The sequence below is a fragment of the Schistocerca cancellata genome, chromosome 2 (assembly GCF_023864275.1).
Source record: "Schistocerca cancellata isolate TAMUIC-IGC-003103 chromosome 2, iqSchCanc2.1, whole genome shotgun sequence".
Taxonomy (NCBI): domain Eukaryota; kingdom Metazoa; phylum Arthropoda; class Insecta; order Orthoptera; family Acrididae; genus Schistocerca; species Schistocerca cancellata.
This window is the reverse complement of record NC_064627.1, coordinates 851,138,973-851,166,268: the sequence shown is the minus strand read 5'-3', so window position 1 is coordinate 851,166,268 and position 27,296 is coordinate 851,138,973. Positions and strand designations below refer to the sequence as shown.

The following is a 27,296-nucleotide window of genomic DNA, read 5'->3' as shown; positions in this document are numbered from 1 at the left end:
AATCCCCATGTCCAATCCCTAATTCTGCCTCCCGCTCCCATAATATCACTCATCTCGCCAAACTGAGGCAAGTACCAGACAAACACAGAACATTCATCACATTACGCAGACAACCAAAAATCACAGAAATAATCTCACACACAAGTAAACACGTGGAGTAAAAGCCAAAAGACTACAAACTCCCCAACACACTTCGCCAAAGAGGGGAAAGTATCAGACGAGAAAGAGAGTGGGAGACAGACCATTCCATCAGAACCACCTGATGATGGCCGGGATAGGTTTTTTGCCGAAGTATCTTGGGACTTCAATGATCACATCTGGCTCGACACCTGAGAGCCCTGGAAACAGAACTGGATCAATTTACAACCCGAGCAGATATAGGCCACTAAGCTTGCCTTTAAAATTTGCTTGACGAATACCACACAGTTATCTGCACTAACGAACCCACTTACTAATGTTGCAGCTACAAGGATGTATCAAGTGCAGATAAGAGCAATTCTAAGGTTACCGACTTAATTTTACCATCTGAAACAACCATAGGATACTGGGAGATATTTAACATGTACTACCGCTCTGCCTTAAGCACAAATTGTACGCACAGGTTGCTTTGCAGGAGACAACTGCAAACCCATGCCACATACCATTAGCTGGCCAACACATAAAGCATGTACACCTTTAGCTTCCTGTAGCTTCTATATTTGTGAACTATGGACTCAAATTTTTGAAAATTAGTCATGTATTTGCTTCACGAGTTAGGCTCTGCCCAAAATTTGTGACAACATATTAAAGAGTTGTCCAGCAAGCAACACAGTCGTGGCTTTGGGATCATATGACAGCAACAAACGCAAACGCATGAACATAGGCAACTCATTCGCCTGCGTAGATTGCTCCGCAGCATAATCACAAGGCGAGATTCCAACGTGAGTTAAAAGAATACTGTTGGCCCTTAAAACTGCAATACCATGAATGCGAAAATTAAGAAATGTCAAACTAAATGCTAGGATGTGCAAATAAATAGCATTTCAGGAAAACTCCATGAAGCCGGTAACACTATAGCCATTCTATATATATAAGGAATGATTATGCAGTGGGATTCTCATTCATAAATCCCAGCATAAATCCCACTAACATGGGTCCTCAATTTTACAGGTACTACAAAAATGATAAGTGTAACATATGGTGAGGAAATAATAAATAGGCTGGAAACTTCGAAATGTGTTGGGTATTTAAAGTGGAAAATGGCTCTATTGGAACTGACAAAAAAAATTTGTCAAGCCAGATTTGAACTTTGAATCACTGGAAATTTAGGGGAAAGACAAATTAGTAAATTGACATAGTTTGCAAATTTCCATTCAATAATGTCACGTAGTATAATGTTTTGGGGTAACTCATCTTTAAGAAAAAAAAAAGTCTTGACTGCTCAAAATGATGCAGTAAGTATAATATTTGGTGCTCACCCAAGATCATCTTGCAGACATCTTTTTAAAGAGTTTGGCATTCTACCTACTGTTATTCAGTATATTCTTTTTCATTGTGACATTTGTTGTAACAATCCGCTTCAGTTGAATAGCAACAGTGATATACATAATTAGAATACAAGACGGTAAAATGACATTTATTACTCCACACGTTACTCCACAATATGGTTGTCTTTAGCACAAAAAGGGGGGGCATAAAGCTGCAACTAAAATGTTTGACCACTTACCCAATTATATAAAATATTTTGACAGACAGCAAATTAAGGTTTGAAAGAAACTGATAAAAGTTTCCCCTTGACAACTCTATCTATTCTGCAGAGGAATTTCTATTATTGTAATGTGTGGAAGGTGGTAGGTAGGAGTTACTGCCTCACATCTGCATATTTCCCAAAAAAAAAAAAAAAAACTTAATATGTTCAGCATTGCAGGATTTCAAACAATAATGAATGAAATGAGGTGGTGTACCCACTGACTCAGCGCTGAAATATTAAAAGTTTTGGCTGGTTTCGTTGTCTAGGGGTTGGGATACATAGTTGCCACATTACAAGCCAAATACTGCTCAGTCTACGGTATACAATGTGAATAGACACATGAATCGAATGGTCGAAGGTTCCTACCACTCGGCAAATGCGAATTTTGACTGCAGGTACTGTCTTAACGACTTTAAATGATGAGTACGATAGTAGAAGTACATTTGAGAATGCAGTATATTTCCGCAAAACACCTAATGGTGTCGATGGTCCAGCAATTAAATAAAATATAAGTTGAATAACAGGGAAACAATAGATTCCTACTGTACGTACTTAGTTATGAACGACAACATAGCTCGCGAGATATTCACTTCTAAACACATACTACATCTTCACTGCAGAAACCAGAGAGATCTCCCAAGTTGACAAGTCGGCGCTATGAAGTATTTCAATCTCCCACGCCCACGCGCAAACTGCTCCACCGTCAAAGTCTTTTCGCGACAGTGTGTCCGTTGCATACAGAACTTACCGTGTCCTGTGCGACCGTCCCTCACACCGCACTGATCAGAACTACCTCATGTCCTCCCCGGAAACGATGCTCCCCCCCAACCTACATACGTCTCTCTTAGTAACGAGTGCTGTGATTGGCTAGAGCACTTCCTCCATGCCTCCAAGTCAACGTACACTCACAAACCTATTGAAACACATACGAAACACTGGATTTACATTTACATAACTTGAAATTAAATAAATATTCCTACGGCTGGACCACAAACACGCTCTAACATTATTAAATACATAATCAAATTAAATAAACATATATCAAAGGAATAGCAAGCAAAAGTAGGCCAGTAGCCTAATGTGTCTGTGCTTTCTAAAACACAGTAAATATTTGACCAATTTCTTCATGAATAGTATATATCAGATATAAACAAAGACGTAGATGAATAAACACATTAATAAGCATGCTGCTACCGTTTTTTCGTTGAACTGTGGAGTACTTATGGCCTGACACAATCAATAGTAATAGGCCACTTTGACCTCCAATAACTCATGTACTACTCAAGTAACATGCCTGTAGTTCATACCAATTTAGGTTTCCACTAATAGGAAGACGTGTTGATCGACAAAATCGGATGAACCGTTTAGATTTTGGAAATTCGTTGCTGGGTGTTACTTGTATAATTTACCATCAGATACTAAACTTTTAACTAATAGATTTATTGAAAATATGTTTACACCTTCAGAATCGTCATGTAAATAATGGTAATGTACACATTTCTTTTTAAGGTATCATGATTCCTCCGGCTATTATTAATTTCTACATGAACTGTGAAATGTGTGCCATTATGGTTTCACGAAGTCCGCCATCTTTGGCACTCTTGGCGTACATATCTCCTTCATCGACACAAAGCACAGTCCTCGACACCATGTCAACATGAAATTCCCAGCCACGCGGTCGGCCTGGACCACGCGCTGGGGCTGCCCCTCTTGCTCCAGCCGATGCTTCGCACCACACGGCCGCGGCCTGCCAGGCGGCTACGCCAACTCTTATCTTAGAACACTATCAGGGCACCACAACTCACCCATTACCTCGCAGAACGAGAGCATTTCACACTATCAGTCTTGTCACCAAAGATGCATGCAGTACTGCCAGAGTTCTGCCGAATATTATTTTGTTCTTTTTCAAATTTAAATGACATTCGAAGCTACCCTGTTTCTCTGGTTGTCTCTTTTTACGTCTGGACTGCAACTGCTCGCATCATTGCAGGTTAGTTGGACCAGCTGGCCGGCCAGATTACATGTGCTGCTAAAACTGCTGTCCTGCATTATCACTAGTCTACTATGTGTGTGTAACACAGCATGAGACATATCCTTATGATCGCACTAGACTATACTGGACAAAGCTTGGCTTCCCCTCCTCGTGAAACGAAATCCGATGAGATTCAGTCAAGCCCGGAAGAACACATGGTGTAATGTTCACATCAGGTTTATTCTTGTGATGAACAGAGTATATGGAGATGTGTTAACCATTACACCATGTAGCAGTATGTCTAACACAGTTCCCAGACTGTCTTAGTAAACTACCCAACCTAACACAAGCTTCTGATATTTTTTGAATATCAGATGAGCACTGCTGAAAGTAGATTAATTTATCTGTCTTCTAGTTTGTTTAATTCTTCATTTTTTTTTCATTGCCATATTACCTAGTTTATTTCTAATAACATTCATTTATTAAGTTCATAAAGTTTATAATTTCTTCAGAATGAAGAAACTTTAAAACTGTTGAACACAAATCTCAACACACATATTCATCAAAGTTTTGAATTTCCTTTCCATTATAACTCATCTGATCCAAGATACTTACCTAATTCTTCAGGAATATTCCCTCCAAAAGAATCAATGACATACTTGTAGGGAGCAGTCAAATGAAAATGAGACGGACAGGAGAAAAAGTAAAGAAGTAGGAGTTCGCCAATCCATTTACAGAACCAGAAGCATGGTTGGAATGCAACAGGCCGGATTACAAGAGGAACACACTTGCTGACCCACAACATCGCAACGCAGTATGGTACAATTTTAATTTTCAACTGAAATATTGTTCCATGTTAAAACAGTAACAAAACGAAAAAGTTGACACATTAAAGAAATCTTCATTGAAAGTGTAATTTCTAGTAGTGCTGTAAGGTACTGTTACTGTGAGTGAAAGTATAAAATCTGTATATACCTTGTTAGACACTGAAACACAACTGATTTGCACTTAACTGTTTTAAATACGAGATATCATACACCCTTTTTTTAAAAAAGTCTGTGAGGTCCTTTTGCTTAGTAGATGACATACCTCGCTTTTGCTGTAGTGTTCCACCATTTCCTAAGCCACGTAGACATAGGGCTTTGTTCGATTTATTGAAGAGCTTAATCAAATGCATTTTTAGCATTTCTGTGATACCCGAGCCATCTACATCTACATTTATACTCCGCAAGCCACCCAACGGTGTGTGGCGGAGGGCACTTTACGTGCCACTGTCATTATCTCCCTTTCCTGTTCCAGTCGCGTATGGTTCGCGGGAAGAACGACTGTCTGAAAGCCTCTGTGCGCGCTCTAATCTCTCTAATTTTACATTCGTGATCTCCTCGGGAGGTATAAGTAGGGGGAAGCAATATATTCGATACCTCATCCAGAAACGCACCCTCTCGAAACCTGGCGAGCAAGCTACACCGCGATGCAGAGCGCCTCTCTTGCAGAGTCTGCCACTTGAGTTTGTTAAACATCTCCGTAACGCTATCACGGTTACCAAATAACCCTGTGACGAAACGCGCCGCTCTTCTTTGGATCTTCTCTATCTCCTCCGTCAACCCGATCTGGTACGGATCCCACACTGATGAGCAATACTCAAGTATAGGTCGAACGAGTGTTTTGTAAGCCACCTCCTTTGTTGATGGACTACATTTTCTAAGGACTCTCCCAATGAATCTCAACCTGGTACCCGCCTTACCAACAATTAATTTTATATGATCATTCCACTTCAAATCGTTCCGCACGCATACTCCCAGATATTTTACAGAAGTAACTGCTACCAGTGTTTGTTCTGCTATCATATAATCATACAATAAAGGATCCTTCTTTCTATGTATTCGCAATACATTACATTTGTCTATGTTAAGGGTCAGTTGCAACTCCCTGCACCAAGTGCCTATCCGCTGCAGATCTTCCTGCATTTCGCTACAATTTTCTAATGCTGCAACTTCTCTGTATACTACAGCATCATCCGCGAAAAGCCGCATGGAACTTCCGACACTATCTACTAGGTCATTTATATATATTGTGAAAAGCAATGGTCCCATAACACTCCCCTGTGGCACGCCAGAGGTTACTTTAACGTCTGTAGATGTCTCTCCATTGAGAACAACATGCTGTGTTCTGTTTGCTAAAAACTCTTCAATCCAGCCACACAGCTGGTCCGATACTCCGTAGGCTCTTACTTTGTTTATCAGACGACAGTGCGGAACTGTATCGAACGCCTTCCGGAAGTCAAGGAAAACGGCATCCACCTGGGAGCCTGTATCTAATATTTTCTGGGTTTCATGAACAAATAATGCGAGTTGGGTTTCACACGATCGCTGTTTCCGGAATCCATGTTGATTCCTACATAGTAGATTCTGAGTTTCCAAAAACGACATGATACTCGAGCAAAAGACATGTTCTAAAATTCTACAACAGATCGACGTCAGAGAGATAGGTCTATAGTTTTGCGCATCTGCTCGACGACCCTTCTTGAAGACCGGGACCACCTGTGCTCTCTTCCAATCATTTGGAACCTTCTGTTCCTCTAGAGACTTGCGGTACACGGCTGTTAGAAGGGGGGCAAGTTCTTTCGCGTACTCTGTGTAGAATCGAATTGGTATCCCGTCAGGTCCAGTGGACTTTCCTCTGTTGAGTGATTCCAGTTGCTTTTCTATTCCTTGGACACTTATTTCAATGTCAGCCATTTTTTCGTTGGTGCGAGGATTTAGAGAAGGAACTGCAGTGCGGTCTTCCTCTGTGAAACAGCTTTGGAAAAAGGTGTTTAGTATTTCAGCTTTACGCTTGTCATCCTCTGTTTCAATGCCATCATCATCCCAGAGTGTCTGGACATGATGTTTCGAGCCACTTACTGATTTAACGTAAGACCAGAACTTCCTAGGATTTTCTGTCAAGTCGGTACCTAGTATTTTACTTTCGAATTCACTGAACGCTTCACGCATAGCCCTCCTTACGCTAACTTTGACATCGTTTAGCTTCTGTTTGTCTGAGAGGTTTTGGCTGCGTTTAAACTTGGAGTGAAGCTCTCTTTGCTTTCGCAGTAGTTTCCTAACTTTGTTGTTGTACCACGGTGGGTTTTTCCCGTCCCTCACAGTTTTGCTCGGCACGTACCTGTCTAAAACGCATTTAACGATTGCCTTGAACTTTTTCCATAAACACTCAACATTGTCAGTGTCGGAACAGAAATTTTCGTTTTGATCTGTTAGGTAGTCTGAAATCTGCCTTCTATTACTCTTGCTAAACAGATAAACCTTCCTCCCTTTTTTTATATTCCTATTAACTTCCATATTCAGGGATGCTGCAACGGCCTTATGATCACTGATTCCCTGTTCTGCACTTACAGAGTCGAAAAGTTCGGGTCTGTTTGTTATCAGTAGGTCCAAGATGTTATCTCCACGAGTCGGTTCTCTGTTTAATTGCTCGAGGTAATTTTCGGATAGTGCACTCAGTATAATGTCACTCGATGCTCTGTCCCTACCACCCGTCCTAAACATCTGAGTGTCCCAGTCTATATCTGGTAAATTGAAATCTCCACCTAAGACCATAACATGCTGAGAAAATTTATGTGAAATGTATTCCAAATTTTCTCTCAGTTGTTCTGCCACTAATGCTGCTGAGTCGGGGGGTCGGTAAAAGGAGCCAATTATTAACCTTGCTCGGTTGTTGAGTGTAACCTCCACCCATAATAATTCACAGGAACTATCCACTTCTACTTCACTACAGGATAAACTACTACTAACAGCGACGAACACTCCGCCACCGGTTGCATGCAATCTATCCTTTCTAAACACCGTCTGTGCCTTTGTAAAAATTTCGGCAGAATTTATCTCTGGCTTCAGCCAGCTTTCTGTACCTATAACGATTTCAGCTTCGGTGCTTTCTATCAGCGCTTGAAGTTCCGGTACTTTACCAACGCAGCTTCGACAGTTTACAATTACAATACCGATTGCTGCTTGGTCCCCGCATGTCCTGACTTTGCCCCGCACCCGTTGAGGCTGTTGCCCTTTCTGCACTTGCCCGAGGCCATCTAACCTAAAAAACCGCCCAGCCCACGCCACACAACCCCTGCTACCCGTGTAGCCGCTTGTTGCGTGTAGTGGACTCCTGACCTATCCAGCGGAACCCGAAACCCCACCACCCTATGGCGCAAGTCGAGGAATCTGCAGCCCACATGGTCGCAGAACCGTCTCAACCTCTGATTCAGACCCTCCACTCGGCTCTGTACCAAAGGTCCGCAGTCAGTCCTGTCGACGATGCTGCAGATGGTGAGCTCTGCTTTCATCCCGCTAGCGAGACTGGCAGTCTTCACCAAATCAGATAGCCGCCGGAAGCCAGAGAGGATTTCCTCCGATCCATAGCGACACACATCATTGGTGCCGACATGAGCGACCACCTGCAGATGGGTGCACCCTGTACCCTTCATGGCATCCGGAAGGACCCTTTCCACATCTGGAATGACTCCCCCCGGTATGCACACGGAGTGCACTTTGGTTTTCTTCCCCTCCCTTGCTGCCATATCCCTAAGGGGCCCCATTACGCGCCTGACGTTGGAGCTCCCAACTACCAGTAAGCCCACCCTCTGCGACTGCCCGGATCTTGCAGACTGAGGGGCAACCTCTGGAACAGGACAAGCAGCCATGTCAGGCTGAAGATCAGTATCAGCCTGAGACAGAGCCTGAAACCGGTTCGTCAGACAAACTGGAGAGGCCTTCCGTTCAGCCCTCCGGAATGTCTTTCGCCCCCTGCCACACCTTGAGACGACCTCCCACTCTACCACAGGTGAGGGACCAGCCTCAATGCGGGCAGTATCCCGGGCAACCACAGTCGTAGTCCGATCGGGGGATGCGTGGGACGAGCTGGCCGTCCCCGACAAACCCCCATCCGGACCCCCACAGTGATGCCCATTGGCAACAGCCTCAAGCTGTGTGACCGAAGCCAACACTGCCTGAAGCTGGGAGCGAAGGGATGCCAACTCAGCCTGCATCCGAACACAGCAGTTGCAGTCCCTATCCATGCTAAAAACTGTGCAAAGAACGTCTGATCTAATCTACAGAGAGCGCAAACAAAACGACACAAAATTGAAGCGGTTATTAAAATACAAGATTGCCTAGTAAATGCAGTAATGCTGCCACTTGTGCACTGCTGACACACTGCTCGGCGGCGGAAGGAGACTACGCGATTTAACACTATTCGAGTACTAAAACGTGATGCTACAACTCTCAAATACTATAATACGCCCGAAATTTATGAATTAAACAATGCAAGTACCAAAAACACGCAAAGAAATTAAGAATTAAACTATGTAACAAATGAGTGAGCTAGGAGTATACGACTTGCTGCTGCAGCTGCTTATCCAACGGCGGCAGGGAGCACACTGACTGTGACCAACCGACACTGGCCGTTCAAAACAAAAACAGTTGACAGACGACTACGCGAATTTACACTATTCAGGTACTAAAACGCGATGCTACAACTCTCAAATACTATAATACGCCCGAAATTTATGAATTAAACAATGCAAGTACCAAAAACACGCAAAGAAATTAAGAATTAAACTATGTAACAAATGAGTGAGCTAGGAGTATACGACTTGCTGCTGCAGCTGCTTATCCAACGGCGGCAGGGAGCATTGTCGTCGTCATCTTTCACGTTCTCATTGGTAGTTTAAGTTACAGTGTCAATAATACAGTCATCAGTTACTACCTTACAGCTCAGATAACCTGGTGTTGATGGGCAGGATCCTTCCTGGCCAACACCAGTTTTTCTGAACTGCACGGTGGGAGCTCTACCTGCAGTATATCCTACATTCCGGTGACCCTCCTGGCTTCAATCTTCATTAGTCATTGCACAGTCCTCTATCCCACCAAGACACCCACAGACCTTTTACTTCTCTCCTTTCCAGCCGGCTACCCCCCACCCTGCCGACCATCTAAACTCCCAACTGCAACTAGCTGCCCTACCCTCTCCCCATCTCATCCCTGTATGTTTCCACAAGCAGCATTTTACTCCTACTCAGCTATCCCTCCCAGCTCCCGCCACCTCCTTACGCCCACCACCGGTTGCTTCTCCGATAATGTGCTGCTGCTTGCGGTCTGGGTACAGCAGCCAGAGACTGGTCATGTGTGCAAGTTTCGCCTCTCTCTCTCTCTCTCTCTCTCTCTCTCTGTCTCTCTATCTCTGTCTCTGTCTCTCTGTCTCTGTCTCTCTATCTCTGTCTCTCTCTCTCTGTGTGTGTGTGTGTGGGGGGGGGGGAGTAGCTTATGTTCTGACCATCTTTTTGTTGTGCCTATCTCCGACCTCAGCTTCTCTGCTATACGGTGAGTAGCAACTATCCTTTCATAATATTGTTGTATTCCATCCTAGATTTTCCATCATATCGACAGTCGTATAATACATATCTAACACAAATTTTTGATACATATCCACACTGCTGATTTTTCTGCCCCTAGTAATGTTATTAAACAGCAGCTTTCATACTTGATGGGACTTTTAATTACAACACACAGCCTAAATTACATCCATTATCACAGCTACAAGAGCATTGGGTTACTGCGTGACTAGTGCAGTCACAGCACCACACAAAACCACACTCACCCAAATTGAAGGAAGAAGCAAGGAAGATTAACATCCTGTTGACAGTAAGCTCACTAGAGAGAAAGCACAAGTTTGGATTAGACAAGACTGGGGAAGGAAATCACCCATGCCTTGCCTAATGCGATCCGAACTGTTGGACAGGGATCATAGTTTGCATGTGTACTGCATCTCCACATAAGCCTACTCCAGAGGGAAGAAAATCATTACACAATGTTGCCTGTGCAGATATGATCTGTTTCATTAACACCTCCAGAAAACAATAGTAAATGAGATCTCTGCACAACCACGAAATATCTAAGGTGGTTGCTCATTCTCTTAAAAATCTTTCCTAAAAAGTTGTTTCATGTAATACTAAGGTGCACAGTTGACTTTGTACGAGTCTTTAATGGTTTGAGAATGATGATCAGTGTATTTACTTGCATGTGCCATGGATCATAATTGTGACCTCACAATATGAAGAGAGAAAAAGTCAAGTTTTACAATTGTAATACACTACCTCAGTTAAAGTTATTTTTTGCTATACTGATTTCCCTCCATGAATTTGGGATGATCCTTGTTCATAACCTGTTAAACATATCAAGAAGTACAATTTTTGCCTAGAATCTAAGATGTACTAGTGGACATCATTATGCTGTGCAGCAATTTCACAGGCTGCTACCAGAAAGAGTTACACTCTTCAGCATCATGATGTCTATAAGCCACCTGGCCTCTCTGTGCCAGCTCCACAGTGTTGAAAAAGTCAGCTCATGTGCAATATTGGCTGTTGTACCATAACAATGTTTTGTAACAGTATGGGGTTATCTGCACTGGCAAAGCTCGCAGAATTTCACTGTTTCCGATGTCACAGAATCATCTGACAAGATACCCTAGCATCTTCATTCCACCAAGTGTAACATTTCAGCCATTTTCCCTACTACAGACCATTACTTTTACTAACTTTGCTCATGATTAAGTCAGGAACAAATATGGACACAGTTCAGTTTCATGATGATTAACAAAGTTGTGTGTTATAATTTATTCTAAATATATCTTTCATACAAATATTTTAGATAATACTGAACTGTGTACCACTATCAAAAACCAGACCCCCAAAACATAAACTGAGCATGCCTCAGTAATTTCACAAAATATTTCCTAAATATAAACACAAAGATTTGTGTAGACCTTTCTCAAACATTCACATTTGCATGAAACTACAAAAGAGGTAGAGTGTACAAGAACTATCCTTAGCAGTCATTGATACACTCAAAGACTTCATTGTGTCATTCTTGCAGCTTGCTGATGACATCTATCCATGCTACACATTAGCAGGCTTCAGAAACAAATAAAAAAAAAATATTTTTGGGCTAGCAGTGGAAGGATGTGTGTCCCTTACCAGGGCTCTGGATGTCTTCCAACACAGCTTTAGATTTCAGAATGGAATCTTACAGTTTGCCTTGCTGAGAAAATCTGTGCAAATTTTATTCTGTTGCTGATCTCAGAAAGATTTATCTATAACAAAAAATTATCAAATTTCTAATCAAGTAGGTTTGCTAATGGCAGGGGTATAAATAGCTACAAAGCACATAGTGCACATGGTATTTTCCTACGAGAGAGAGAGAGAGAGAGAGAGAGAGAAATTGTGTGTAAACCAGCTGTTGAAGTAATTTTTTTTATACAAATATACAGACAAGTACGACAACAGACTGCATTTGCATATGCTGGCAACCAAGAAAGAGGCATTAAGTACACTCAACCAGGTCTTGTGTGTGTGTGTGTGTGTGTGTGTGTGTGTGTGTGTGTGTTTTCTACTTTAGAAAACCTTTTGGCTGAAAGCTTGTGTAGCAATTTTTCTGTTGTGCTCGTCTTCCATCTGGTATATATGAGGACTTTTGTGATGGATTAAATGTAGTTTTTATGTTCTACTGGACAAATGTCGTTTAACATAAGCTCTTTCAGAAGTAATGCATTTTGATTAGTTCTCAATGACAAAACTGGTAAATACATAAAAAAAATATCTTTTTAACATTCAGTAATGTAGTTTCACACCAGAAGTAGAAACAAGAACATAAATATGCTTCATTTCCAATGATAAGTGTTCACATTATTTCTTCAAGGACTTCTGAACAATCACAATCACAGTACCTTGGGCAATACGGATAGCTGGCAATCTAAGTATAGAATGTAAGTACTTCATCTTCTCTCAATTTTTTTTCCAGGCCAGAGGTTAGTAATTTTTTAATTTCTTTACCTCCTATTGGTGTTTAATCCTTTTCAGAGGTGACACTTTGGATCTATCCAGCTACTTCACTAAAGCATTATACATATTAGCCTTATGGCAAAAAGCACTTTGATTTTTTTAATACTGTACATTATGGATGAGAGGCAAAGGATGTTATGTTTTTATAGTAATAATTTGTAGAATTAAACAGTATTTTCCCAAAACACCTTTAGTCTCTCAAAATGTGTTGTTGAGCTGTGTATAAGGCAAAAATATGGTTGAATGCCACCAATTTCACTGTATGCACTTTGAAGAATCATCAGAAAAGTAGTCGAGATGACTGTTACACAACGTCATATAAACGCCACAAATTGGGTGTTCAACTTAATGTTCACTAACAAAGAAAACAATCTTGTGGATACCTAAAATCCAACTACACGTATGTCTATGTTAGGACATGAAATCCATCCTACCTCATAGAACAGAGGTTGAGGTGTATGTTACTGCTGTCACCTCTTAGGCAGTGACATTTCTTAGTCACATTTGCACACCTGTCATTTTAAGTATGAACTTGTGAAAAAAGGTTTACAACATAGATAAAAACTAATATTAACTGTCACAAACTACAGACTGACAATGTTAACGGCCTCTGTTACACAGTTCACAAAGAATGCTGCATTGTCAACTAAGCTTGCATAGACAGGAACTTTAAAGTTATGGTCAGCTGTAACAGCGGAAGTTTAACCTACCTCACTACAGTCTGATTCACCACACACTACAAATTGTTTCGTGATAAATTTACCATGTGGATCTAATAAGTATGAGATATAAATTACAGCAATAATGTCATGACGAGAAACCAGTGATACAGATTATCACATTGCAGAATGTTACTCTACACTGAAGGGAAAAAACTGCAACATCAAAAGATAATTAATGTAGAGTAATGACATTGGGAATATATTTGTGTGGGTAACATATTAATTCAATTAATAATGCAAGATCATAGGTTAATGAAATCACGAGATAAGCCAATATGTGAAATGCTGGTACATTAATAAATGCCATAACCGCCAGAATGTTGAAGGCAAGCATGAAAACATGCACGCATTGCTTTGTACACGCGCTACATATCAGTCTGTAAGAGGGGGTTCCACGCCGCTAAATTTTGGTCAGTCAATCCAGGGAGAGTTAATGCTAGTTGTGGAGGACACTCTGATGATGCCCTGTATCTGCTCAACTGGCAACAGATCTGGTGATCTAGCAGGCAAAGGCAATATGTCAACACTATGTAGAGTATGTTGTATTATTACAGAAGTATATGAGTGAGCATTAATCCTTTTTGAAAAATACCTCCTGGAATGATGTTCGTGAATAACAGCAAACCAAGTTAAATCACCAGATGGACGCAAAAATTTTGCCTTCAGGTCAGGAGAGATAAGCATGAGAGTAACCCAGACAATAACTCCAGATGTAGGCCCAGTGTGTCTAGCACACAAATAGGTTGGTTGCAGGCCCTCAACTGGCCTCCTCCTAACCAACACACAGCCATCACTGGCACAGAGGCACAACCAGCTTTCATCAGGAACAACAGACTTCCACCCTGCACTCCAATAAGCTCTCACTGAAGTCACCAATGTCAGTGGAATGCAAGCTCTGGTTCAGAGCTGTCCTTGAAGTAACCAATTTGTAACAGTTCGCTGTGGCACTGTAGTGCCAATTGCTGCTGCAGATACAATACAATGCGCCACAGCCATATGCCGAATATGACGGTCTTCCCTCATGGTAGTGCTACGAGGCAGTCCGCAACCTGGTCTTCTCGCGACCATACATTCTCATGACCACCATTGCCAGCACTCACGTATAATGGCTATATTCCTGACAAGTATTTCTGCAATATTGCAGATGGAGCATCCAGCTTCTCATAGCCCTATTACATGACCTCATTCAATGTCTTAAAGTGATTCTTGACTAACATCAACTCCTAACATTCACAACCATCACAGTGTGTATTTATAGCAGGACTGATTTGCATCCCCACAGTGGCACTTATAGTGCCACTCTAAAGCTATTGACACAAAATTTGAATAGACGTCATCCTCCAGGCGTAGAAACACACCTACCAAATTTCATTTTGTCATGCTACTCCTCCTTGGTGTTGCAATTTCTTTTTCCATCATTGTATAATTGATTGCTCATTAAAAAATGGATTACACCACCTGTTGCCACTTACTTTATTAATGGAATGACAAAAGAATCATTCTAAAATATCAACAGCAAGATGAACAGCATTTTATTGTAGTCAGAACAGTGAGATCAGTAAAATAAAATTTTCATTACACAACAGATTATGCTCTTAACTACTTTCTACTGCACAGACAGCCTGACAAAGTAAATGTTATATGAAAATTACAAAATAAATCTACATTCCATTATATACCTTTTAACTCATGTTTTGCAGTCACTGCCTTCAGAACTGAAGTTACTAGATGTGGGTGCCAGCCTGACAATTAACAAATCCATACCAACAACTTTCCAGTAATCTTCTTTTTCTTGCAGCTTGTCAATGTAATGTTCGCATGCTTCCCAAACAGCAACAGAGATTTTGTCTGTTGCTCCATGGATCAGTTTTAGTGCCAGCTACTTTACATGTAGTATTTTTATCTGTAATATCTCTCTTCACCTGTGCTCACACCAGTTCTACTGCATTGTAATGGCAATAGCAATCGCCCCATGCCCATGTTGCAGAGCCATTGAATCAATTTCATATTTCTTACTGCTGCCTTTTGAAATCTAAACGAGCTCTAACAGATCTGCTCTTGTTTGCCTTCAGTATGTTGTATCTTATTACTTCAAAGTCATGAAAGTATATCACTTTTTCTTGTGTTGAGAATAACAGAGTGACAGCTTTTATTTTCCATAACAATGACAGAGCCTGGATGCAACTAACGCAACAGCTGATTCTGAAGCCTTTCTCGAAATTGTTTCTCCATTCATAATGGTAGTCACAGTTGGTTTCTAATTTTGATTGGAATACAAGTTTACTTTGAGGCAAAAATCCAGTAGCAGCAGAACCAGTGCAACATATGACGCCCTTCTTTTCACACTGGAACTCTCAAGCTGCCTTGTTCCTCTGTTATTTGCGAAATAAAATTTCTAGTGTGGTGTTTATTTACCCAAGTCTCGTCCAAGTAATATACAGTTGATGTTGCTTCTGCTCTGACTTCATTAATTTTTCTTAGAAATGTCATCCTAGCAGCAGTTATACCTCTTTGCTGCATTAAAGTTCCTGTCCTTTATTAGATTTTACATATTTAAACCCGCTGTTCTTCAATGTTCTTTGAACTGACCTTGCACTTCCTTCAATCCAGTAACTTCACGCATAACAGTGATCAATTTCACTACCTTGGAGAACTTTTCTGTTTCATAAAACTGAAAAATCTTCCAATGTAAAACACCTAGATCGAAGCCCTCGATTCCTGTTAACCGCTTTGGCACACTATGTTTCCTCATTGGAGACCGAAACTCCATTTCTCCAGTTGCCTGCTAGACAGCTTGGCATCCTGCACAATTCGTCTTACAGTTCATACACCATTATCACCAGAGGCTGCTGCAGTGTGTTCTTGCACCTTGATAATGCCGCAGACTGGCTTGCCTGACGCTGCCACGTGTTTGAAGAATGAGTATACTTTAAAAATGAGGTCCCATGCCGGTTTGCGAAACAAACTAGTTGCGCAGCTGCCTAGTGCACATTCCCAGCCCAGAGGCCATAAACGATGTCCCACACTATAGTTAGCCTTAATACAAGGTCTGTGTCTATCGCATAATGAAGCTGACAGTTTGGACTTGGATCCAATGATAATCCAACCTTTCCCTATTTTTCTCCAAAATCCTTGCTCCACAAACTTATGTATTAAAACAATTTTTTTTCACCTGACTTCTGTATTTTTAACAGCCAGAATGAATGGGGACTAAGACTACTACTACTACTACTACTACTACTACTACAACAACAATGCTGTAATACTGGAGAAGAATACCACTTGGTCATTGTTGGTAGTTGAAAGGTTTTACCTCAGTCCACCAGTACTGCATTATAGCCAGCAATTTTTAATACAACAAAATAAAATAAATTGATGGTCTATACAGTTTGATTCATTCACAGTATAGGACAAAATACTATTTCCTGCACCTCAACTGTATGGTGAAATGCAAATCTAAGCCTTCGGAAAATTTTCAAACAATATTTCCTTAATGAAGCTGACACTGATAATTGTACTTTTCAATTACATAACTAGCGTAATGTAGCTTGTGTGTTAAATTGTAGAAGACTTTAAGGTGGTGTCCACGAATTTATCGATACTGCAGAAACAGTGACTTCATAAATAAGATGAAGACAAGATGACTGCTAAGAGTCACCCCTTGATGAACACACCTATGATTTCCACCATTTCAGGTACACTACCATTCAACATTTTTCAATGATGCTCACATTTCAGAGATGGTGGGAGGGTGGAAATTCCGAACTCCGATAGATGATAGCCCTCGAAGGAAACTAAAAAGTGAAGACATTCAAAGAAGCTAGTCATATACTATTCAGTATGGTTAAAGCTCCCAACAAATCAAACTAGACATTCTTGGATTTCCTACAAGTAATATGTGAACAACCAGCTGATCATGCCATGTCTTCAAAATTATATAGTAGAGAGTCCATACTTTTCCAGACATACAACAAAAAAAAAAAAAGCCTTACACGTACTTCAGTTGCCCCCCCCCCCCCCCCCCCCTCTCTCTCTCTCTCTCTCTCTCTCTCTCTCTCTCTCTCTCTCTCTGTGTGTGTGTGTGTGTGTGTGTGTGTGTGTGTGTGTGTGGGTGGGTGCGCGCGCCGGCATGTGGGAGCAACGACAAAAGATGCTTAAAACCTCATTAGGTAAACCAATTTTGATGAATAAGAATACATCGTGTTACGTGAAAACATCAGACAAATTGGGCTCGAATTACAAACAGAATTTCTTTATTATTCAAGTGACTCTCTTACATATGAATTGACAATGGTATTTATACAAAATTAGTTCTTAACAACAAAAAAGAAATTATATTCCTGCAATGGAATACTGAACACTAAAAACAATACCAGAATGCAGAAGTAACTGCTTAAAATAAATTTATAAGAGTCACTGAAATGTGAGAATAACAGGAACATAATACAAGTGATTATTATATATACATATTTTCCAGCAGTTGGATAATCATATGGAAATGAAAGGATCATTACAAATACAATTACTGCACTACAACACCAAACTATTAAGCACAGTAAACAGTAAAATACATGTATTATATAAACACCTTTTTCTGATTTCCACAGAAAATATTTCACATTTAGCACAGATAATATTTGAACAGAAATATTTCCTTCTTACATTAAAGGAAAATTCTACTATACATCGAATAAAAATTGTACGGTAAGATAATAGCAGAACATTTATCTCTCTCTCTCTCTCTCTCTCTCTCTCCCTCTCTCTCTCTCTCTCTCTCTCCCCCCCCCCCCTTACACACACACACACACACACACACACACACACACACACACACACACACACACACGCACGCACAGGTTTATACAAATAAACTACTAACTTGGTTTTACACAGAAAAATACATGTATTTTGTTTGCATAGGAATACATCAATATATGAAACATGATCACAGCAACATCCATACCTCAAAACCATCTTTTTCTGCCACTCGAAAGCACACACAAGCAATCTATGAAGGGGGTGGAACAACTTTCAGATAACATTTTCTTTTTAAATATACACTTAAACGTCATACACTGCTTACAGGAGCACCATATGTCTGACAATCGCCAAACTATTCTATGTTTCATATGTTCACAGTTACCACAAAACATACAAAGCTCCTTAAGGGATACGTTAACTGCATCAGATGACAAGTAGGCACACAGCCTCCATACAGATTCACTAATTTAGGTATCACATGCAAAGACACCATTATTTTATGCCCACGACGTTCAACTCGCGGCAGGTGGCAAAGCTTTCTAATGTCATTTTCTTGAGCTGTTCTTGCCGTTGCCATTTTCGGCGTTGTCAAACAGATCGTGCTCCCAATGTGGTGAGCTCCGCTTAAATCCTGTAAGCAGAGCAAGGTGCCACACTTCAGCCCTCATTCAGACCAAGACTTTCTATATAAATGCATGCATTCACCCACACACACACACACACATGCATACTGAAATGTCATTTTAATTATTACCTTGTGCCTCTTGTATCTATCCAAATCCAGCGAGAAAGACACTATAGAAGAAACTGGAACTGTTGATGTAAATGCCAAACTGAAAAATCTGTGTACCTCGGCAAGAAGGACACTGCATTATGCCAGATAACTGTACCCACCAGGCTGGCATAAATACTCACAAACTGAGACATGGCCACAGAACAGCAACTATTGATGACTCTTCTTTTGTAAAATGATGAAGCTGTTATGTCCTCCTCTTTTTCAAATTGAAATCTGACCAACAAAGCACATTACTGGGTCAAATACTAAAATTTGGACTGTCCATGTCATAATACAAAAAAAAAGCTATTTAATCATCTGACTTTGGAGTCTGCTCCTTAACAGACTTGCCACGACCCCCGATGGCCGGGCGAGCTCGGGGGACCGCGGGGGCCCGACATCAGTACATACTGTAAAAGCCTCCTGTAACAAGCGTTTAACAACTCAAATCAACTCAGACCACAAACATGAGGGCACAAGACATAATGTGTACTTTTCTTGTTGCCCACATAATAATATCTGAGTGTTTCCCTAACACAAAAGAAATAATCCTTCGCCTAAACTTCAAAACTTTCTCAGATAACTATCACCTTTTTTTTCAATTTCAGTTTACAATTATTACATGACTACATCTTCGGATGTTAGTGTCAGAATTCAATATTATTTAGGTTCACTTTTTTTTAAATATTGTTGTCTAATACACATTTTCATCATCTTAAAGATCCCTATTCCTCCAGAACACTATCATTCACAGAATGTGGATCTGAACAACTCACTTTCTTATTTTATAGTATTTCATAATAAAATATTCTATACAATAGAACCAGAGTTGTCTAGTATCAACTAAATATTATTCTGATAGAAGTTGGGAGTGCACGACTCTCATGAAGTGGGTAAATTAAGCTTTATGATGTTGCTGCACCAAGCAAGTCAATAGTTTAGTCAACATTGAAGCAAGATGAAAAATCATTCTTCTTTCCAGCAGGGCATACATAAGCCATCTGTTTCTGTTTGTGCTGATTATGAGCAATAGGATACAAATCAAATGTATTTTTAAGACTTGTGTCTTAATACCATACTCAAAAATTTCTAAGACACTGCAACATTTGAAAATCTGCAGAATGATTCAAATAAAACTGAAACTGATTAATACTCTAGTTGATCATGAAAAACTAGACAGTACATAAAAGAACTGAAGAACAGTGCCATGAATTTCAAATGCAGCCTCTAACAGCCAGTCGTTTTTCAGCGATGACTCTGTTTTTGATGTTTACAGTATGGCAATTTTTCTTCCACAACGAGGGTAACTGACCCGGAGTAGTGCATAAATGAACAGCAATAAAGGCTCATTTCAAATAAACGTTCCCACTTCAGGGTCAACTTCCATTAACTCAACTTCCATTAACAAAATTACGTCACCTCAAAGGGACATATCAACAAGAATGCTTACTGAAACGTGTATTTTGTAATTCTGCACCAGTTTCAATTATTTCTGCAAGAACATGCAGTAGGATATGAGAGTACGATGAACAACTGTACAAGTCATATCACTATTATACCTTTCTGCAAACACAAAGTGGCACCCAGCCAATGAAATTACCTTAAATACAATCCTCCAATGGCTCCAACAGAGAGTGAACACAATTCGTAATCACAGACTTTCAAGCATACAAGTGTACTGCACAACTGTGAACAAACATGCAAGTGAAGATCTGGTTCATTCAATAAACAGTATGGTATTCCAGCAGAGTACCTATGATTTCTGCAACAACATATAATGCTGATCCACCTTTTATGTTGGGCCTTATCACAATGCAACTCTATAAAGATAATTTGCTTGCAATTCAGTCACAAAAAAATCTGTGAAACCAATCACAGGTAAATATTTTCCTCTAGCCCCAGAAGCACTGTTGGTTACATTAAAACATATTCAAGATGAAAGATTATTTTGGCTCACAATAGAGCCAAATTATTCCTGGGGCGAAGCATGAAATCTCTTATCGCTTCATATTTTATACTGTTATATTTCTCCCAGAGTGCAAAAATTATTTTCTTTTGATATGAGCTGAAAAACTGCACTACTACAAACAGATACGGGATGTCACCTGTTATAATTAGTCAATAACAAGCAGTTAGTTTGACTACAGGGTGACGTCAAGCCTAAGTTCTTCCTCACAACTTTGAGATGAAGACAACAAAAAAATGTTTCCGACACTGAACTGAGCCAAAATACTATACTTGCACAAGTAGTGGAGGATGTGACATTAAAACAGACACTTTTATTATTATCACTTTTGTTTTAGTCAACTAATCACAATGAAATGATTACATACCATATTACAGAAGTCCTTACAAAGGTAACTTAAAATGAGCTAGAAGGGAGGAGGAGGAAGAAGAACAAGACGACAAAGAAGAAGAAGAATTCGGGTTGAGAGATGAGAATTAACATATTATTGATAAAAGTAGTGACAGGCAAATGAAGATAATTTTGGGAGTTTGTAAAGAAATAAAGATGCCACAGCTAAGCAGTGCAAGGCAACTTCAAAACATGATGTGCACCGAAACTGCTTCAAAGCATTTAATGACAAATCTGCCAGTACATACGATCAGATAATAGTCAATCTTTCAAAGCAGCAAGAGTTAACACATGATTATCATGAAGTGGCCTTATAAAAGTGGCATTAATGGTAAGATGACCCAATTCAACTTCTAGTTCCTCTGTAAAAATATCATCACTCATTGTAAGACCTATTGTTTAAAAAAATGATTTCCAAAGTATTCACACCATTCATCATCATGTAACAAGCAGACTACCTAAGCATTAAGAGTTGTGTATCTGGTCTTATGACTCATGTCTTCATTTAAGCCCCACAACAGATTTTAAGTTGTGCACAAACAAGTAACCTCTCTAGCTTAGGCTGTGGTGGCATTTTATTTGTTGAGCCATTACATATGCCTCATAGTGCAAAAGAACATTGCTTCTGTCATCTCTTACTCTCGGATAATTCTGTGATCATTCACTTGTATTCTAACATAAACGGCAAATACTACTCCAGACTCATACATAATATAAAAATTTCTGATTGCATAATTACAAAGTGTCACATACGAGTAAAAACTAAAAATAATGGTATTACATGTTTTACATTACATAAAATTTAAATTAATTACAGAAAGCTCAGCTGTGCACAGTCAATAAAAAACTTCTATATTAGATATGCCAATAATGTATGGAAAAAGGGGAAGACAGGCATGTCCTGTATTATGCTTTCTAGTGCTTGTGGAGGACTATAGGGCCACTGCACTTACTGTTTTATATCATAGTTCATGGTTATTAGCCACTAACTGAGAACAGGAGTAACAGTATGCATATGAACAATCAAGTACTGCATAATTTAACAACGGCATTATATTAACAAAAGCAATACATTTAAAAAGCAAAATAATTTATTATGATAACAGTGAAAAGCAGCGTCACTGTACACACATATCTGCAAAGTCTAGTCTCTAATTCCAAAATGAAAGTAATGAATTGAGTGATTATTTTCATATTTCATGTCATGCAAATTTATTGAGCAATGAGATGTGTTATTTATCTGCAAAACTTTTATTAGAAACAAGGTTTGCTGAAAGGTCTTCAAAACAATGATGAAAACAACAGTCCACTAAGTTGTCAGTTCTCATTTCAGTGTAACAAGCTTGAGGATAATGCTTCATGGTGTAGCAAAGACAGTTTAATGTTCAATTTCAATGTTTTGTTTATTCTGAGAAGAGCTATACAAAAATGAAAACTGTGTAGCTAGGTCTCTGAAAACAAGAAAATGAACAATAAAAGGCTGATTTCATACAATGGTGAAGGAATTTAGCACTGAAAGAGTGACTGTTTTGATAGCTGATGAAGATATTTCAAGAAAATAGTGACCCACCTGCCACTGTACTCTCTACAGCAATGATAGTTTACAGTGGATAAAGTTTTTAACAATATCGAAGCTGGAAAAACACAATGTGTTCTAGTCATTAGCAATTCAGTCTCCATGATATAAAATTATCTCCATGGAAGATTGGAGTCCTGATTGTGGGATGTTTGTCCTTCTCGACAAGGAAAATTGACAAGCTCAACTACAGCACAAATCACTTTTCATGTTCATTGTTTGTTCATGTTTTTCAATGTAAGAGAAAAGATGCATATTCAACTGATAACAGCCAATGCCTGGTTTTACCATGGCATGCAGCTGAAAATAATTCCAGAATGATTTACAAAACAAAATGTAATCCACTTTAATGGAATGTAACTAGCTGAACATAATATTGCAAAAATCCTTAACAAAAGATAAAGTTTTTATGATACAATTCACTATATAGAAGACATAGTTAGTAGACACAAAATAAGTACTGGTTACTGTAGTTCAACTACTGAATTCTCAATTCTCCATCAGATCAGACATGTAAAAAGGCACAGATGCACAAGAGAGGGAATGTGCATATTACAGCAGGTAGAAATGGAGTAGGGGGGGTCAAACACATTGTGTGTGTGTGTGTGTGTGTGTGCGCGCGCGCGTGCGTGCAGGTAGTCTGAAAAGAAAAGCACGACAAAATTGAGATGCAAAATGTCATGTATTTTTAATCCTTTTTTGTGAATCATATTGTCGTGAAGTATTATGCTATTTTACATTCATTAGACACGAAAATGAAGATAAGCTTGCCCACTAGAATTACTAGACAGGGAGCTGAAAGGAGAAACGGAATATTGATTCATAAATGACAAGAAACAAAATGCGAGTTGTAGAGAGGATGGGGGATCACAAACTAAGTCAATACATATGGCAACACTCCCAAAAAAATTATTGAAATATCAATATCTTCCTGCAACTTCTGTAATTTTCATGTAAATACATTAATAAATCACTCTATGGACAAGTCTTTTGTTTCAAACTTAACAGATGTTAAACACAGGGGTGGTCACATTCTAGAGACTTTCATAATGTTTCAGTCATAATACACAACAAATGTGAATTATCTAACAAAAAGCAGCGTATTATAGGCCTACTTCAAACAAATTGTGGAAAGAAAGCAAACACATTTTCAATTAAATGTAAAACATGTTTCGTGGAATTTAAAAAACAAAGAAAGGCATTTTTGAACAAAAGACAATCTACTGCCAATCAATTGTAATGGAAGTCTTCTGAATGACGCCTCTAAGGCATGTGGAAAAAATTTCATAAAAATTTATATACAGAAACCAAGTGTCAGTTCTTGCAGCTCATATAACAACAAAGCTTTCAAAATATGACCTACAGTCAAAAATTAAAACGATAAACTTTTTTTAGTGATGAAAGAGTGTACGCAAATATGATCTCCCTAAACAAGGGGTGGCAATCAGATATCAGTTGCAATAGGTTAAAACTTACGTGGTACATAAGATCCTCGTCGACCAGTAGCTCGTCCACCCATGAATCCACGCATCGGGCCTCTTGAAAATGGACGACCACGCATCATACCTCTGCCACGCATTGGCCCACCACGCATATTTGGCATTCCACGGCCACGATGTGGAGGACGCATCATTTCATCACGATTATCGTGCTATAATGTTCAATACAAAACATTTATCAATAATGCTTTATGACACACCCACTATTACCATTTTCTTAAATTAGTAATAGTAATTGTAAATTAAAACAAAGATTTGCATACAATATTCAAATTGGAAGAGGAAATGCTTACACACGTAGTAAACTGAAGTTATTTGGGAGGAACGAAATATTATTACAAATTTTCAATGACAAAAAAATGAACAATAAGGTATTCGCGCATTTTTGATGCAAAATGGGAGGCACATCAAAAATTTAAGCTAATTCTGATTTACTTCTTGCATTTCGGATTTGTTTGTTTGAGCGCACGCACGCGCATGTGTGTGTGTGTGTGTGTGTGTGTGTGTGTGTGTGAGAGAGAGAGAGAGAGAGAGAGAGAGAGAGAGAGAGAGAGAGAGAGAGCTGGTTAATTATATACTCGCTTCCTGTTCCTGTCACTCAAAATTTGTTCATGCGACACAAAGCATGTTAATTGTTTCCTGAGGAAACACTGCGTCTTTCACACTGACATTTGGCTGCATTTTATTTCAACCTTGACACAGTGCAGTAACAAAACTGACTATTTTAAATAAGATGAACACTACACATCACAGAATTACACAAAGTAAATAAAAATAGGTGTGACAGGGTTAAGGGTCGTGAAGCATACATAAGATGACAAGGTAAAGGTGACAACAACTCGTAAAATTAAAATCTCGCAACACAGTTCCTCGTCAGTAATATTAAATGGTTTAATATTTTGGGCAATTACTGGATGAATAATGCAATGTTCCTTATCTCCTACGTTATTTACAGATACTAACAAAGAGATAGAGGGGCTGGCCAGTACTTACTTCAGCTCAGTACAGCCTATAGATACACAAAAAACAGAACTGAAAATTTACGTCCCTAGCTTTCGGAACACATGTTCCTTCATCAGGGAGGAGAGAGGGGAAAGAAAGGGAAGAAGGGAAAGTAGATTCAGTTACTCACAACCCAGGTTATGAAGCAACAGGGAAAGGAAAACAGGGAGGGAAGCTTCCCTCTGACAACCATGCCTCCATCCTTCCTACCCTCCCTGTTTTACTTTCCCTGTTGCTTCATAACCTGGGTTGTGGGTAACTGAATCTACTTTCCCTTCTTCCCTTTCTTTCCCCTCTCTCCTCCCTGATGAAGGAACATTTGTTCCGAAAGCTAAGGAACGTAAATTTTCGGTTCTGTTTTTTGTGTATCTATCGGCTGTCCTAAGCTGAGGTAAGTACTGAGATTTTCCATTAATCATTTAGTTATTTACAGATAACTGAATAAAATCTTGTGAGGTCACAAGCAGTTAACATGCAGTATACATGGATACACGTTTTATCCATAACTGCAGATATCTGTAACAGCTTCAGTTTCTCGTGGAAAACAATTACATGGTGTGCACAGAATCAATGTCACTGACCAATACATTCTCATAAGATCATTTATAACACTAGTTCAAATTAAACAATGGGAAATCCAGGCTGGAATAATGACAATATTATGGATAGGAGAGACTGCTACTCACCAGATAAAGGAGATGCCGAGTAGCAGACAGGTACAACAAAAAGTCCTTTATACATCTGAGCTTTCGGCCTTGACATCAGTGCCCTGAGATAGTGGTCACAGGTTTGTGTATACTGCTTGTGTGAATGTGTGTATTTTCTACTTTAGAAAAGGCCTTGAGACCAAAAACTCAAAACATTTACCAGTCCTTTTGTTGTGCCTGTTTTACAACTCAGTGGTGAGTAGCCATCTATTCTTTCTATAATCTAGTCACTAGTTCAAATTACATTCATAAAGAAAAATGAATGAACTCCATTCTGTCAATATTCTCAAGAACAGAAGTTACAGCATTCTGGAAAACCTAGTAAGAAATATAAAATAATAGATGAACTTCCAAGGGCATACAGGGAAAACAAAGAACTAAAATCACTACTAAAAAATTAGAAACTTCAAAACATATGAAACATGGAGTGATTCTAAGAGATAGCAAAAGTAACTTACTGCAAGCCTGGAATAGAAATGATGTTGATAAATAAATGGAAATTTAATTATTTATTTTGTTTTCCATACTTGCAAGAGTGAAATCTGTGTAAAACACTTTTACTCTCCAAGCTAATGTTTCTATTACTGAACTGTGTGTGGCAGTTACAAAATAGTATCAATAGTGTCAAGTAAAATGGAAAAACCACTACAAAAACTAATGAGAACAAGATTCATATGCAGGTTTACTCATATGAAAACATTTTCAAACCACAGCAACTTATTTTTGCTTTGGAGTTTATAATAATGACATACACCATTACAATCACATAATTTTACATTTACCAATTTGGAAGCTCTTCAAGTAGCATGGTAATCAGTGAAACAATACCAGAAAATACTCACTTCAAAGTAAGAGCGACCTTTAGGAACATACTCTGGATCAATTTCCCATGGCTTCATAGGGTGAAAGCGTTCTGGTGGTGGGGGATGTTCAGCATGAAAACGCTCCGGTGGAGGTAAATGGTGCTCATGGCGACTTCCATGAGGTGGTGGAGGCAATGGACTGGGGCTTCGGCGCATCTCTCCACGTCTACCACGATCATAATCTTCAATCATTGTTCCTGCTCAAAGCAATCCACATTCATTACTTGGGCACAATAAACGGACAGCATAATAAGAAGTGGTAAGAGCAATAACATAACAAGAGCAATTTTCTCTTGTCCGACGAAAAAACTATAGCCTTTGTAAAGTAACACATACTGTCAACCTTGAAATTAAAGTTCCCTCACTATCTGCAACATCTTTTTCCAGAGCCTTTCAAATTTTCTATGTTCACAACGTTACTTCACTCCTGATTTTGCTTTATCATAATTA

At 39.3% G+C, this 27,296-nt stretch overlaps 1 protein-coding gene across 5 annotated transcripts in view; it reads right to left on the bottom strand.

Moving 5' to 3' along the window:
• Positions 1-17,584: 17,584 nt before the first annotated feature.
• The window catches only part of LOC126162780 (serine/arginine repetitive matrix protein 1-like), a 161,444-nt gene continuing 151,732 nt past the window's right edge, over positions 17,585-27,296 (bottom strand). Inside the window, exons 10-12 of one of the 5 annotated variants that reach the window (XM_049919492.1) lie at positions 26,826-27,043; positions 24,252-24,426; positions 17,585-18,699 (exon numbers count right to left, since the gene is read on the bottom strand). In XM_049919492.1, the coding sequence (XP_049775449.1) occupies positions 18,614-18,699; positions 24,252-24,426; positions 26,826-27,043 (479 nt within the window). In that variant the 3' untranslated portion in view covers positions 17,585-18,613. Of the gene's footprint in view, positions 19,267-24,251; positions 24,427-26,825; positions 27,044-27,296 lie in introns of all 5 variants that reach the window. The other 4 variants (XM_049919493.1, XM_049919491.1, XM_049919494.1 and 1 more) reach the window with 4 other exon arrangements.